This window comes from Lepisosteus oculatus, chromosome 26 (genome assembly GCF_040954835.1).
Source record: "Lepisosteus oculatus isolate fLepOcu1 chromosome 26, fLepOcu1.hap2, whole genome shotgun sequence".
In the NCBI taxonomy this organism is placed as follows: Eukaryota; Metazoa; Chordata; class Actinopteri; order Semionotiformes; family Lepisosteidae; genus Lepisosteus; species Lepisosteus oculatus.
This window is the reverse complement of record NC_090721.1, coordinates 4,218,311-4,233,260: the sequence shown is the minus strand read 5'-3', so window position 1 is coordinate 4,233,260 and position 14,950 is coordinate 4,218,311. Positions and strand designations below refer to the sequence as shown.

The window sequence follows — 14,950 nt, the reverse complement described above, 5'->3', positions numbered from 1 at the left end:
ATGCTTTACTGTTGATTGTGTGGAACTCCCCTTGACTGATTTTGCCAACGCCTTTGAGAGTTTGGATCTTGGATCAGGTCCCTTCAAGTGTTCCATGCCCAAGAACCGGAATTCATTTAAATTGGAAAATATTTTAATTGCTTTTGGAAATTGATCTTTTTTTGGGGGGGCAATTAACCTAATGAAAAGGGACTCTGAATTCACACAAGATGACAACCTGAAAATCCAAAGGCTGTTTAACTTCCTTCTCATCTTAATTCATATGACGTTGCCAGCATACTAGGTCCACACCAGCTACCTTCTGCTGTTTGGAAAAATAATTTAAAATATATTCGCAGGAGAAAAACTTTCTTATAAGACACCATTCTTAAGAATCCTTCCATTTTAGACATGTCTGGTCATTTACTTTTCAACAAACAATACATTAAAATGCTTGGATCATCAAATTCACCAAACGCACTAAAGGTTTGTTTTCTGAAAAACAGACATACAGAGACTCAAGATTGCTGCTAGAAAGATGTCCCAATCAAACTGGCTCGATGGTAGATAAGGTACAGAATAACCACTGAAGAATACAACTTCCTCTCATTTTCTATCATAACAATTACAGCAAAGGTGCTTTTTCTGGCTTCTTTAGTCAAGGCATTTATCAAACAAAAAGATCTGATAAGAGCTTTAGAATTAAATAAGACTAAAAGTACCCTGAAGGAAATATGTGTTAAAAAATGGAATGGCTCAAAAAAACAGATATAGCAGTATGTAAGTAGAATCATTGTGTTCACAGATGCATCAGTTTAATCAAAATAAATGATGCTTTTAGACCACGTCATGCACTGCATTTAAGCAGAAATACTTCTCAAAACTGAGTCACAGATAATCAAGTTTTTATTTTAGGTACCTTCTAATACATTAAGACATACAAATGCCACCAGATTAAAAATGTTATTCTTTGCATATTAAACAACAGTAAAATATCTACTAGTGAAACGATGTAATCTACTACAAACCAGAAAGTTTTTTAATTAGCATGCATCAAAATGACCACATTAAAAAAAAAAGAATAAATGTTTATAAAAGGGATTACTAAATCCAGTAAGATCATCTCAGTTCCTAGAACAAGCCTTGAGCTCTGCAACACCACACGGTACAATGTATTTAAAGACTTTGGAAGCCAAGGGAACTATTTAAAATACAGTTGGGAAGGTCAAGAATGTGGCGGAGCGATAAGTTCTCCATCACATTACACAAACAGCTGCTATTGTCCATCAGGGAATTCTGAACTCTAGCATGTGTGAGAAGGAGAACAAGAGATAGAGGTTTCTCATCTCCTCCCTTGTGCATGAGCATGATGCTGTTGTTGGAGCCCAGATGTACACATTTCGCACTTCAAATAACCTATCTTGCAATACATGTGGACTTCTTTAAATTGCACAAAGAGATTCTGAAATGTTACTCAAAAATGAATTGGACGCATCTAGAAATGGTTAACACTGGGTATGCCCATTTAACCGAAATTACTCTTTCACATAAAGGGCAAAGAACTGCAAACAAGAATTCTGCTAGTGAGGTTTGTTTTATATATGTAGTAATGAATATCGCCCATAAATTCAGCCCTCTGGCAGTTTAAAAAAGCAAGAAGGGGATCTTGGATGGTTTAACCAGTAAAGGAGTTTGCCTGAACGCAGGCTGATCTCTGGGGTCACGGGTTCGAATCTGGGTTGTTTCACAGCCTTGGTTCTTGGGGAAATAGTGACTTTCTGGGCACCTGCAAGCTTGAAGATATATCAGCACTAAATAACCTGGTCTTCCAGCAGGATCCAAGTGCAACCTTCCAAGTGGAAGGCAGCGCGGCGCTGGGAGTTTTACGAAACAATGAACAGCTGTGACAGGAACACGTGAAGGAGGAGCATGTCTGACGATCCTCAGAGTCAAGAATTGGGAGGGATATACAATGGGGGAAAAAAAAGATTCCAAAGGATAATCAAACAATTCAATAACCAAAGGTATGAACGCATCGATCCAAGTTCACATAATAAAAGGAGATAAAAAACACAAAGTGCCATCTTTTACTTATCAATCACACTTTCTTTTTCATATAATAAACCGCCTAAACTACAACACACAAAGGAATGAGATTACTCTGCCAAGCATACCAGGAACAGCTCCCATGAAAGCAAGCCTGTGGTGGACAGTAACAGCATTCCAGGTAATGCCTCATAAAAGGCTTTCTAGAAGCTAGGAAGCAGTTTTGCGCATCATTGACAGCGGAGAGGAGAGAGAGAGAGCAGTTTTTCCATTTCTTTCCATTAAGCCACAGAGGTCAGATAAACCCAGAGAAAAACGTCACGTGTGTCTCAGAAACCCTGCTAAGAAGAGGCTCGAAGGCAATGAAGAAAAAAAACAACACACAGCCTGGAATGTATCTGTTTATCTCATTAAGCACAACCACACTTATACTACTTTCTCACGTAAGCAATTACAGAAAATAAGGATGCAGGGCCTTGAAAAAAATAACAGAGGCGATGTCACTGGTCTACTGTAAAAACAGGTTTCATTGTGATTTTATTGTGGTTTCATTTCAACAAGATCCCACCAGCAGCTTGGGGAATGTAGCACAAACAACAAGGAGCCCAAGTCCCTGATGTGTGCTGTGTACGCCGTATATATTAACACTGAAATAAACCCTGCTGTTCTTATTCCTTGCAGGAAGACATAAACGTACAAAGGTTCCCTTGTGCTACGGGATCTTGGGAAACAATTCTCTAGATACCAACGTCCCCTTTCTGCTTTAAAAAGGAAAAGCACTGCAGGGTTGTCTTAAAAACCAGGCTTATTTGCTATTCTGCAGAAAGCAATATGCTTTTCACAAGCTGATAAAGCAATTAAAAAAAATCTCAAACTTCTTTTGACCTCTGTGGAAAGAGTCTGCAGTCTGGCATGCCACGACACAAGCCGGACATCCGTTCTAACTCCTCTGTGGAGAGCTCTTTGAAGTATCTCAAACCGACCGCACACAGTCCAGTTAAGGCCTTACAGATCAAATGTTATTTTTCCCTGCAGTTAAATTGCATTTCGGACTGCCTCCCGCTCTGCTCTGTGACTACTCATGCAAGACTAGTGACACACTGCAAAGGAGTCAATTTAATAATTTGTTTTGGCTGCATGGCCATCTCCTGTTACACAGCACCTTGGAAATTAACCAAGCCCAAAGGAGATAACATGAACACGATAGGAATTAAAAACTGGCAGTTCCATTGCAGGCACAAAACTGGCCTGAACTAACAAGGACGATGAAGAGTCTGTTGCTTTTCATTTTTTGTAGCTAAATCTTAAAAAATGCCCTACACTAGCAGCATCAACTCTTTTAAAATTTAAAAAATGGTTTCAAATCTGATCAAGCAAATGCATATTTTTTGAACGGTCCAAGGTTTGGCTTTACAAGGTGTGATATTTAATGGATAGGGACAGTCTGAACAATAAGGGAAGTTCAAAAGCTGTGCATGTACAGTAAATGTAGTAAAGGTGAAATGTGACACACAAAAACTGTTCCTTCAAAGCCTCAGGAACGTTAAAGAAATACAGAAATAAAACCTTTGTATTCTGAGGCCTTCTATTCAGATGAAAGTTCATTAATATACTAGTTATTAAATTATTTAAGAGTGGGGGAAAAGGCCAGCTTTTTCATTTCATCTCTTGGAAGTATAAGAACATAAGAAGTTTGTTTGGTAATTAGTAGCTAATTGATCTAAGGATCTCATCCAGCTGTTTCTTGAAAGAAGTCAGGGTGTTGACTTCTATAATATGCTAGGGTACCTTGTTCCAAACTCCCACACCTCTCTGTGTAACAAAGTGTGCTTCTGTTCTTGGAAGGACATTTAAATGCACTTCCAAGCAGTTTCCATGTGTGCCTTCCGTTTCATGTTACACTGTTGAATCTGAAAATGTCCATGGGGCTGACTTTGGCAATGCCTTTGAGAAGCTATACAAGAAGGCAAAACGAGAAGTTCCCTACGACAAGAGGTTGTCTATTCTCTGAATTATTCACTGAATTCAAGATTTCCTACCTGCCTTTTTTCAACCTCGGCCCCTTAATAAACCCCAACTTCATCACTCTGTTCTCCTCCCCACTGAGAGGTGTGTTGAGTGCACTGGTGCACGACGGCTGTCATTGCATCATCCAGGTGGGGCTGCACAATGGTGGTGGTGGAAGGGTACAGCGCTTTGAGTAGAGTATGCCGGAAAGCGCTATATAAATGTAAGGAATTACTACTACAACTACTACTTCACTGAACACCTCTGTAAGCATGTAATTCTGAAACACAGTTTCCTAATACTGTTCTCATTAATTCTGAGTTCTGTCTTACTAGCAGGTCCAGGCCTTCTGTTGAGCAGACAAACCTCACCTTGCTAAGTAAAGCATAGGTACAAGGAACTTTCAAAGGAAAATAACTGCTACACACAAGGAAATGTGCTTGGTAGCTGCCTTTCTGGGATAAATCAAGATTCATGTGATGTGTTTCTTCTCGTTTCACGCAATCACCCATTTTCATTAGTGAATAACATCTGTAACTGGCAAAAGTAAGCACTTTTCCTGGAGTATTTCAACTACATGTTAAAATTAAAAACAGCAGAATTCCACATCTCCACAACCAAACCCGGAGGGCACATCTAAATCAAAAGAACCACTCCAAGTACTGTACCACCTCGCTGTCGTAGCATAAAACTTCATGTGATCTCCGTTTATTAACAGTAACTGCTGCATAAACAAGCAAATCTTCTTTGTATAAACCACACCTCCGTCAAACAATTAGAGAAAACAGGACGGCACTCCTACGCATCTATAAAATCCTCCAGCCAACACTGCTGGAGATGACTGAAACCTGTGCCTGAATAAGGAGCTGGGTGAGGGACCGAGGCCCAGATCGTGGGCGGACAGGAGATTGGTTTGCTTTTACTTCCTTTTAGAGCCTAAAGCACAAACTATTTCCCAAGCAGACTGCGCATTCAGGCAAAAAAAAAAAGCTTCTAACAAGGACTGCTCCAGATTTCCAGGTTCCTAGAAAGGGACTGGGACAGTCAAACCTGAACTGCACGTGTCCATGTGATTCAACTCTGATGTATGATTTCCTGTCATTCGAAAGGGAATTTTTTTCTTTTTGGGGGGGGTAAACCAAACTTGTTGTTAGCAGGATGGAAGGGTCTGCAAAGCAGATAAGCAGATCCCACAAAACTGCCCAGCTGTATTAATGGGTACAAATGTAAGCCGCTTTTGTTAATAGTAACATTACAGTATATCACTTTTTAATTAATGCCATTACAAGGCAGCAGTTTAGCCCAGAACAATGAACGAGCTGTAGTTCCCGAAAGGTCTGTGCACTGTGTTATTATGTCACATCAAATATTTAAGACAGAGAAAGCGCCAAGCTGTCTACAGTGCAGATCTGCTGCACTTTTAATTCCCTACAGTCATCTTACAGACGACAGGTGCCGAAATGTCGATGGCTGTGTGAGCACGGAGGGATATTTATCTCCATTATAAGGACACCTCTTTACATTAGTTGATTAGCATTCATTAAAACCCCCTACCGCTGTCTGACTGTGCAGCGAGTAAAAACACTTCAGGCTGCACCTTTCCTTGGTTGACAAGGGTGTCTTTACAACTACACATCAGGAGTTTTAATGGCCTTTGTGAAACAAACAATTCAAACACTGACATTGGGACCCCTCTACAATTTGTGACCCCATAAGCTTAGCTGTTGTTTGCCTTAAACAATGCTCAAATTGAGCTTGGTGCAAATCAGAATGAGAAAACCAGAGCCACCAAATCAATGAAATTGTAAAGAATTTCACACGGCCTCAGCGTCTACGTAAAGAAACTTTTCACACAGACTCGGCACTGGACTTTACTGCTTGAGAGACGAGTGCACTCAAGTTGGACAGAGGACGGGGAAACAAGTCACCTAATAAAATTCCTCAGGATTTTTATTGGCTCCAACCATGAACCTACAGTATACGCTCTCACAAAAAGATGGATAAACGTCCAGTTAAGGACAAAAAGACATTCATGTAGAAATGAGTTCTAACTCACTGCACGTCTTACTCATGGCTTGTTTTAAAAATGAAATCTAAAATGGATATGAGTCAGCATCACGAACACAGGTTAAAACTTCTCCTCTTGACACGAGGGAAGAAAAACACCAACAATACAGATGAATCATTCTACTTAATATCGAGACTTTCAGGAATAAAAGGCACAACACAAACAGCATTTTCAAAACATCAAACAGAGCAGAGGTGCACAACAGTATATACTGTAGCTCAACGACTAGACTACAGTCCGCTTTCAAACACTGCCCAAACAGTACAGACAGTCCCAATGTAAAATAATACATTTCCACAGATTAAGATTCTATGCAGCAGAAAATCAGAACACAGCTGGCCACAATTATGTCAAGAGAACCAAAATGTACAGTTAAGTCACAAAAAAAGAAAAAATTAACTTAGACATCGCAAAATAAATATCTTGTCCCAATAAAGCAACTCTCAGATTTTTCTTTGTCAGGTGAGGATAAATCAAACATCCACAAGCACAGGGCCTAACTAGACACTTGAGTATTTAAAAAGACACTTGCAGGCTACTCCTGTTATTATGTCTGACTGGTTTAACAATACAGGATTTTCAGTTACTGTAAATATAGCAACTTCCCAAATTTACAACAGCTGATTTTGTAAAGGAGGAAGAAGTCAGACACATGGAAACAGACAAACTCCAGTTTTAGGCCAAAACATTTCTACGAAGTAAGACAGTTCTCTGATCATGCTTTTTATTTTTCACTTCCCTTTTTGAGCTTGTACAGTTATTAACTGCTACAAATTCAATGTTCTCCTATCTGAAGTCACTGGAAATGAACTCGGAATCAATGTTTTCATGGCACGATGGAATTAAATTAAGACTTGATATTAGAATAAGTGCAGATCAAATCTTACAGAACCAGCTGGTCTGACTTTAAGAACACTGCCAAGTTTCAGCCACCGATTCCTGGAACCCATTTAAGAAGACCGGGGGTGGTTTCCAATTAATCACAGATTAAAGCAGTGCAGGCTCCTGTCCTTCTTGTTTAATTCTAAAAATTCCTTTCCTACTGTTCTCCTTGGACCCCACGGGATACAGGATATACAAAACTGGCCATTTCTGTCCTCTGCGTATGTGAGGACCAGAAAGTGAACGTGCTTTTAATGAAGCTTGAGAGCGGAAACACTTTAGGACCCCAACTAAACTGAGCTCCACAATTACATCAGCCGCCCCCCCTCTTCCCTGCTCTAGGAGAGTCGTAAATCCTGAAAAGGGCACAGTACCTCTCTCAACACCTGGCTGGCAGGAAGGGCTTCTCAGACAGCATTAGTGGAGCTTCTAACAAGAAAGGGCCCTTCTCATGCAGCTTCTCGTGAACATTTTCCGCAATTAAGATCAAGAGCAAATTAATTAGCTGGCAAACGTGAAACATTGTGAAGCATTAAAACCTGCTGTTACCTTCTTTTCAGATTAGCTTTATAAATGACGGATGCACTGAAGACGTGTACTGTAACCAAATGAGGTGTTAAGACAGGGCTTCTCCTAAGCAAGCAAAAAACACTAAATCAAACCTATTCAACTACACCTAAAAAAAAATACTTGCAGATAAAATTGACTTCCCTGATTATTTTTTTCATTTCCCAAGTAGAAACACTTGCTGCATACAAATTATGTTAAAGCACCATTCTTTCCTATGTCAGTATGCTGTCCAACTACCACTTCTCAGTTTGAACTGCATGCAACATTTACTTGGGATTCTGCGGTTTCATTAAATCACTGTTTTTTTTTCAAATGGGTTTCCACTGGATCGCCTTTTATTGCGTTTTTTCTGAATTAGTATGGCTTTTTTTTCCAGTGGGAAAATAAACCCAGCACGCATCGTGAACCCACGTAAGACAACGCCAATTCGATTGAGAAGAGGTCATTTTTTGTTCAATGGCTGCATGGCAGCAACCCTTCGGAACAGCATTATTTTAAGCATTTCAGATGTCCGGCAGTGGGAACACTGCTGCTTCCTTTAAAAAGGACGCTTGCCTTTTATCACCATCATTCATTATGAAAATACTTCACAATGTAAGGCCAAACCAAAGAGGCCTTACAGGAATCCTACGCAAGACAGAATGCCACTAAGGCCCAGAATAACGATCCCTGGAGGCCCAGCTTCTTTATAACTGAAACGCCTTTAATGAAAGTTCTTGCGCAAGTACTGGGACCCAAGCCAAGTCTTGCTCCAGTGATGACGTCCACTACACGAGGTGTGCAACCCAATCATCGAGCACACTCACTCCCCCTCTGTCTCCATACAGTAGGTGTCTGCTCCAGTGTTAGCTCAAAATAGAGTGTTTGCGTGGAGCAAATACAGTGAAACTGACAAATCTGGTAAGGGTCACTGCAATAACAATTTGGCGGGATACAAAAGAATGAGCAACAGAGGTCTGTCTTCTAAGCCAAACAGTTCTGAAACTCTAAAGGAACGACCAGATGTTAAATCGATGCTGGCGAGTAAAAAAAAAAGGACTGTTCGTATGAAGAGTCTTCATCCGTTTATTTGCCCCCATTTCATTTTATTTTATTTTTCTAAAACACTTTTACTTTTTATTTACTTCTCGGCTCAGAAGTACACTGCTTTTAGTGTCCCTTAGAAGCACGCACATACAGAAAATTCTCCCGGTTTGAGGAATATTCTACCTCAGGGTAACAAAACACTGAGCTAAAATCGGCCATTTTTTGGGTAAAAAATTGTTCTTCAACAAGAGCACTGCTTCATTAATGCAGGAGACAAGTGTCTGTTTAAACTTCAGAAACGCACTCCAGGAACAACACATTTTATGTCTGTTGTTATGTCTTTACAATTTAATAGTATACGTAATACTGATGGCAGCTCATATTCTGTTTATGATTTCATGATTTTGTTTTATGATCTTGTACTTCTACATTTTGAAACATTTAAAATCCACCCCTGAGTACAATTTAAACAAATTCAAAGAAAGGGGGTATGCAAGTGTCTTGAGGCCAACCTCTGTTCAGCAATGAAAAATAAAAACAGAATTTTGAACTTTCTTTACCTGAAACACTTTTCTTCCACTGGGCGACGTCACACACGTCACAGCTCGGTGATCAACGAGGTCTAGGGCGTACAAGGCAGAGGATCCGAACACGAATTTCAGCCTGTAAAACACAGAGATTTTTTTAATCTACCCCTTCTGATTAATCACTGTTATCAATTAGCAATTTCTCTGGTTGACTCTTATCTAAAGCGACTAACATTTTGTGTTCATCTACACAGCAGGGTATTTTACCAGAGCAAATCGGTTGAAGTAATGAAGCACCTGGCTCAGGGGTACAACAGTGCCTCGACTGGGATTTGAGCCCACAACCTTCGAGTTGCAAGTCCTAACCACAAACCCACCCCACGGAAATCTTTATACAAACTAGATGGAGGTCAGGATAATCTCCCATTCTCTTCAGTTTCATCTGTGCTAGATAACATTGATAATGTATCCTGTGTCATTGGAAACCACAAAATGTGACCTTTAAAGTATGTCTTTGATCAAAACAGTGTCCAGCTGCTATTGAAAATTTCAGAGTGACACTTCATGCAAGAGCACATCCTATCCACACACTTTGCAGATTACACAGCCATTGTATATATTCCTACATTATCCCAACTGACCAGCAATAACCATTGTAATACAATAACCAATCACTCATTATTAGTATCATGAGTATCATTTTACTCCGTCTTGCACAACATCACAATGATCTAATAATCTTTATACAAAATAACTTTTAGAGCGCACCTTCATTTTTACTGTGAAATGGAGAACTCAATTTAGTCTCTTGACAAAACTCAAGTTTCTTTAAACTATCAAGATATTACAGATTTGCATTTCAAACTAAGTTTCAACACAGATGAATTCAAGACTTGCTCTGGGTACAGTAACTATCTGTGCACACATGGTGAATAATAAAACCTTGAGACTGAAACTATGAACAGCCACCCCCACACGAGGTCTGACTCCATTGCATCACCAATTCAATCTGACTCCCCTTTGATTCAAATCACTCCTGGAAGAAGGAAAAAAAATATAAACCGTTGCTCTCGCGCTCAATGGAGACATTATTAGCGCAAGTCTGAGTCATGTCATAAGCCAACTGTGACTGGGACAGTCCAAGCAGCAGCAAGCAATTCAGCAGCATACTGTACTGCCATAGTAGGGCTGGAATTGCTTGGACAGTTTTCTCTGTTTCCCTACAAACTCCTATGCCTTCCCGCCAGCTTACGGTCACTTCTCCAGCTGGAGCCATTTCTCCTACAAGGGACTGTACACCTTTCAATGTGTCAGATCAATAGCTCTGGAGGTGGGTGAGTCAGAGGACCATGTCCCTTGTCTGTCTTCCAAGCAGAGCAGGGGTCACTGCAGAAGAGCCGAGTCTTACTATCAGTGGAGATGATCACATTTGATGGGAGTATAAGACAAGGGGACTTTACCCTGAAAGAGAACTTTTTGCACTACCACTACACTTGATGAGCTAAATACTCAATAACTCAGATGCAATTCCATGGAAAACGCGTTCACAACAACTAAATTAAAAACATTCATACAAATATAGAAAGGCTTTTCTGGGAGATTCCAAGCTTTTGTGTAATTTCAAATACAGTGAAGAGCAGGTTACAATGTAAGTCTGAAGCCCATAGACCTGTAATCCAGACACGTCACATGCCCCAAACTGTCCTGCAGCTGGCTTGACTAATATTAGCAGAAGGAAATGTTTGACCAAGCTTCTCTATCATCTTGCTTTTATACTTCTTCGTTCCCACAGAAAAAAAAACAAAAATACAATCACCTTGCATTCAGACCACTAAGTTTTCCTGGAAAACCACTGTTTGTGCACTCAACCCCAGCTGCATAAATACCAGCCCACCACGCAGTGTATGGCTGCGATTAGTTCTTGTCAAGACGCACTTAAAATGTTTTACTCTTGTTTTTTTTTATGAATGGAACAAACACTAACAAATCAAAGACCAATGTCATGAAAACCCATACAAATAAAGGTTCACTGGAAAGCTATTCCTAAAGCACTCCACCGACAAAAGAGAGTTGTCCCTCCCTTTTCCACGGCAGGAGCCAAGGAAAACGATCAAATATGAAAACAAAAGAACTGCATAGCTTCAATTAACTGGACATCTGGTCTTGCGGGTTGAATTCTGACCACTAGGCCCATTAAAATCAAGGAAATTCAAAAATGAGTGGCATGAGTAATCCCAGCTGACAGAAGCAAATGGAAAAAAAATTAAAAATTGATAACAAACAACCGGCACTAAAAACCTGGAAACAAACCGAAGGGCTTTTTACATATTTCGATAAAGTAAATGTGGACTCACCAAAATAACACATCATTCTAAATTCATCATGGGAATTTACAACTACCCTCTGAGGAGGAGCATAATGACTAATTGCAGCTCTCAGAAGACACTCTACACTTCAGCTACCACTTTCCACCTTCTGTCCAGCTGCAGTGGATATGGCATCAGTGTCCCATGAGTGCATCAAGCCTTTTTCTTGGGCGTCCTCCAAACACAATGTGCCAAGTCCGATGAGGCTGACGACCACTGCGGTGTTGTTCTGACAGTGCACCGCTCCGGACATCGCCAGCTGTGAATGCGCTTTGAAATCCATACCCCGGGTTCTGGATTTACAATCAGTTCTGGTGTGGGCAAATACTTAAAAAAAAAAAGACAGGTCTACATCCCATCAACCCTTCAAAAAACTGCTATAGCTCCGCCGGGCTGAAATTTGCACACATACAGTACATGTAGCTGTTCTGGTGCCAGAACCCATCACTTCTCTATAATAGTGCTGGATCTACAAAAGACAAGGCTCTGCTGCAAGAAGCACAGTTGAGCACAAAGAGTCAGAGACGCTTCTTTCCACAGAAACTGCCCAGCCAGGCAGACAGAGGCCGAGCAAGGACCTAGGATCCATTATCGGTCAGCGATAAAATGAGCAAACTGGGCTGAACTGCCTCCTCTCATTTGTGACCCTTCTCATGGTTTAAATAAGGGACCAACTCCAGCTTTCCCAAAGCCTTGCCACTCTCATTCCACACTGGCACTCAAACTGTTGATCTTAATCACTCAAACATAGTGATTCCAAAACATCATTTAGACTACTGTGGGCTGCACTGAAACATTATCTGTAACTTAAGGGACCCAAGCCAAGTCTTGCTCCAGTGATGACGTCCACTACACGAGGTGTGCAACCCAATCATCGAGCACACTCACTCCCCCTCTGTCTCCATACAGTAGGTGTGTGCTCCAGTGTTAGCTCAAAATAGAGTGTTTGCGTGGAGCAAATACAGTGAAACTGACAAATCTGGTAAGGAAGGGTCACTGCAATAACAATTTGGCGGGATACAAAAGAATGAGCAACAGAGGTCTGTCTTCTAAGCCAAACAGTTCTGAAACTCTAAAGGAACGACCAGATGTTAAATAGATGCTGGCGAGTAAAAAAAAAAGGACTGTTCGTATGAAGAGTCTTCATCCGTTTATTTGCCCCCATTTCATTTTATTTTTCTAAAACACTTTTACTTTTTATTTACTTCTCGGCTCAGAAGTACACTGCTTTTAGTGTCCCTTAGAAGCACGCACGCAAAACATCATTTAGACTACTGTGGGCTGCACTGAAACATTATCTGTAACTTAAGGCTTTTGTGTTATTATTCATCACAGATAAAGCAACAGCCCTCCTACTGCCACGTATTGGCCATACACAGTAAGAAATAGATCAAGTGTTTCCAAAGGCATATAGTTATTGTTTGATGTTCTGTAATAAGGGAAACCCCAATTTGTTTTCAAACATTTCACAAGAACAGTTGTTGTCATCTACCATTAAGTAAACTCTTGAAATATGTTAAGAAGTGTGGAAATCTGGATAAACCCTATCTGATTTGCACATGCGGCTGGTGTTGAGTCTAATTTTATCATAATTATGGCAAATTCTGCATTCCAATGGAAGATTTAATCTATGTATTTATATATTTTAAACTAAAAACAGTCTAACTGGTTAATTTAAACACAACTGTCTTAAATTTTGTTTCTTTGAATATAGAATCTTAGCAGTCATAAATTGCAGAGATGCAAGAGAGACGCTGATATTCTTATAATGTAGACCAGGCAACATTTGAGAGACAGAGCTTTATAAAGATTGGTGGGGTTCAAAACTAGTGAGCAGAAATATCTGAATTGAAATTAATCTCTAGGCAAAGACTTGGAAATGCTCAATTTACCTCCATTGTAATGAAAAGATACCAAAAATCCCCCTCAAAGCCCCTGAATTTTTTTAAGTCATGAGTTCAAAGTTTGCTTTTGCAGCTTACTGCATTAATCACATGTGCATTTAAATGTTTATCACCTTAAATATAAGATTGACAGTAGAAACAAATAAATACTGAGTAAAGTATAATTTTCATACCATGACTATCATAGTTATGGGGTCCTTCAGTGAGTAATCAAGAAACATAAACAGCTAGATCTGCAGATTTTGGCAAACACATAAGGATGACTAATTAAGTGAGGCTGGAGCCTACTTCTGGGACAAGAAGCAATGAAGTGTCCAGACTGGGATTTATCTGGGAACAAGAAGTTGGCGTCTGACTAGAGTAACAAGAAAGCAGGACAGTAAAATCCTTTATATACTGGGAGTCTTTCAGCTTGTTATTTTAGACTTGCAAAAGCATATTTTGTGACAAATCAAACTTTCTGATTGAAAAGTCACATTAAAACACCCACAGGGTAGGGAGTGTAATCAAATACAGATGACACGACTTTTTAAAGCATGTTTAACTGTAGCTCAAAAATGGGGGGGAAAACTAAAAGGCTCGAAGAAAAACATATAGCAGGATCCACTTCAGCTCCACATCACCAAAGGATCCTTTCATATAGTTTGTGTACCATTAATTAACAGGACTAAACTCTAATTCTTAGTGCACGGAGCAGGAAGTGGACCACGGGTATCTTATTGGCAGATAGCACAGCAGTCTCTTTTTCTAATGTGCCACTTGGACAGGTCTAAAAAGATGTACTGCTGACCTTCTCCATAGTGCCCTCTCTATATCTCCACAAAGCCAGTTTCAGCAGATGGCTGAGATTTAGTGGAATATGGAAGAGGGACTGTTTACTTCATTTTAATCTTGCATTTGTTTTTGCTTTGTTCAGCTGTGAACATGCATTGAAGGATTTTTGTGTGCTTACATACAGAAAAAAAATATAATAGAACTGCATACAATCATAACCCTGTATTGTATCAAAAAATGATGAATAAATACATTGAAAAGAATGAATAAAAAGGCTTTTCTTAAGTTATTCCAGCTTCCACCCACATTTTAAAGACATGCCAGCTAGGTGTACTGGGGTCTGCAAAGTGTTCCTCTGTGTTTGTGCTTGTGTTTGGGTCCCGCAACAGGCTGGCATCTCATCAGGGTCAGAGTCCCAGCTTGTGCCCTGCGCTTCTGGGATAATCTCTAGATTACTGCCACACTTTTCAGGAATAAGCAGCTTTCCAGTAATGGACAGATGAATAAAGCTATCCCTATAGCAGGGTGCCAGTAATTGTGCACACAGATGAAACACAAGAACACTGTAAATTGGACACAGAGAGAGTTGAACAGCTGTGTTACAGCTGAAACTTTATGAAGTCCTTAGTAAAAATTATATTGCTTATTATTTTAAATAGCAAAACAGGTCTCCTGTTAAGGCACCTGTTAGAAATAGGTATGTGATGCATAATACTACAGTCAAAATGTACATATGCAATATGCACTATACATCTCTAATTATAACATGTTAGAAACAAGTTGTTGTAAACACAAAAGTTA

The 14,950-nt window shown here is 39.9% G+C and overlaps 1 protein-coding gene across 4 annotated transcripts in view; it reads right to left on the bottom strand.

The window, feature by feature from the left end:
* Positions 1–14,950, bottom strand: part of zswim7 (zinc finger, SWIM-type containing 7) — a 54,466-nt gene that overhangs the window by 35,463 nt on the left and 4,053 nt on the right. For all 4 annotated transcript variants that reach the window (XM_015367566.2, XM_006641007.3, XM_069184549.1 and 1 more), the window contains exon 4: positions 9,139–9,241. In XM_015367566.2, the coding sequence (XP_015223052.1) occupies positions 9,139–9,241 (103 nt within the window). The remainder of the gene's footprint in view (positions 1–9,138; positions 9,242–14,950) is intronic.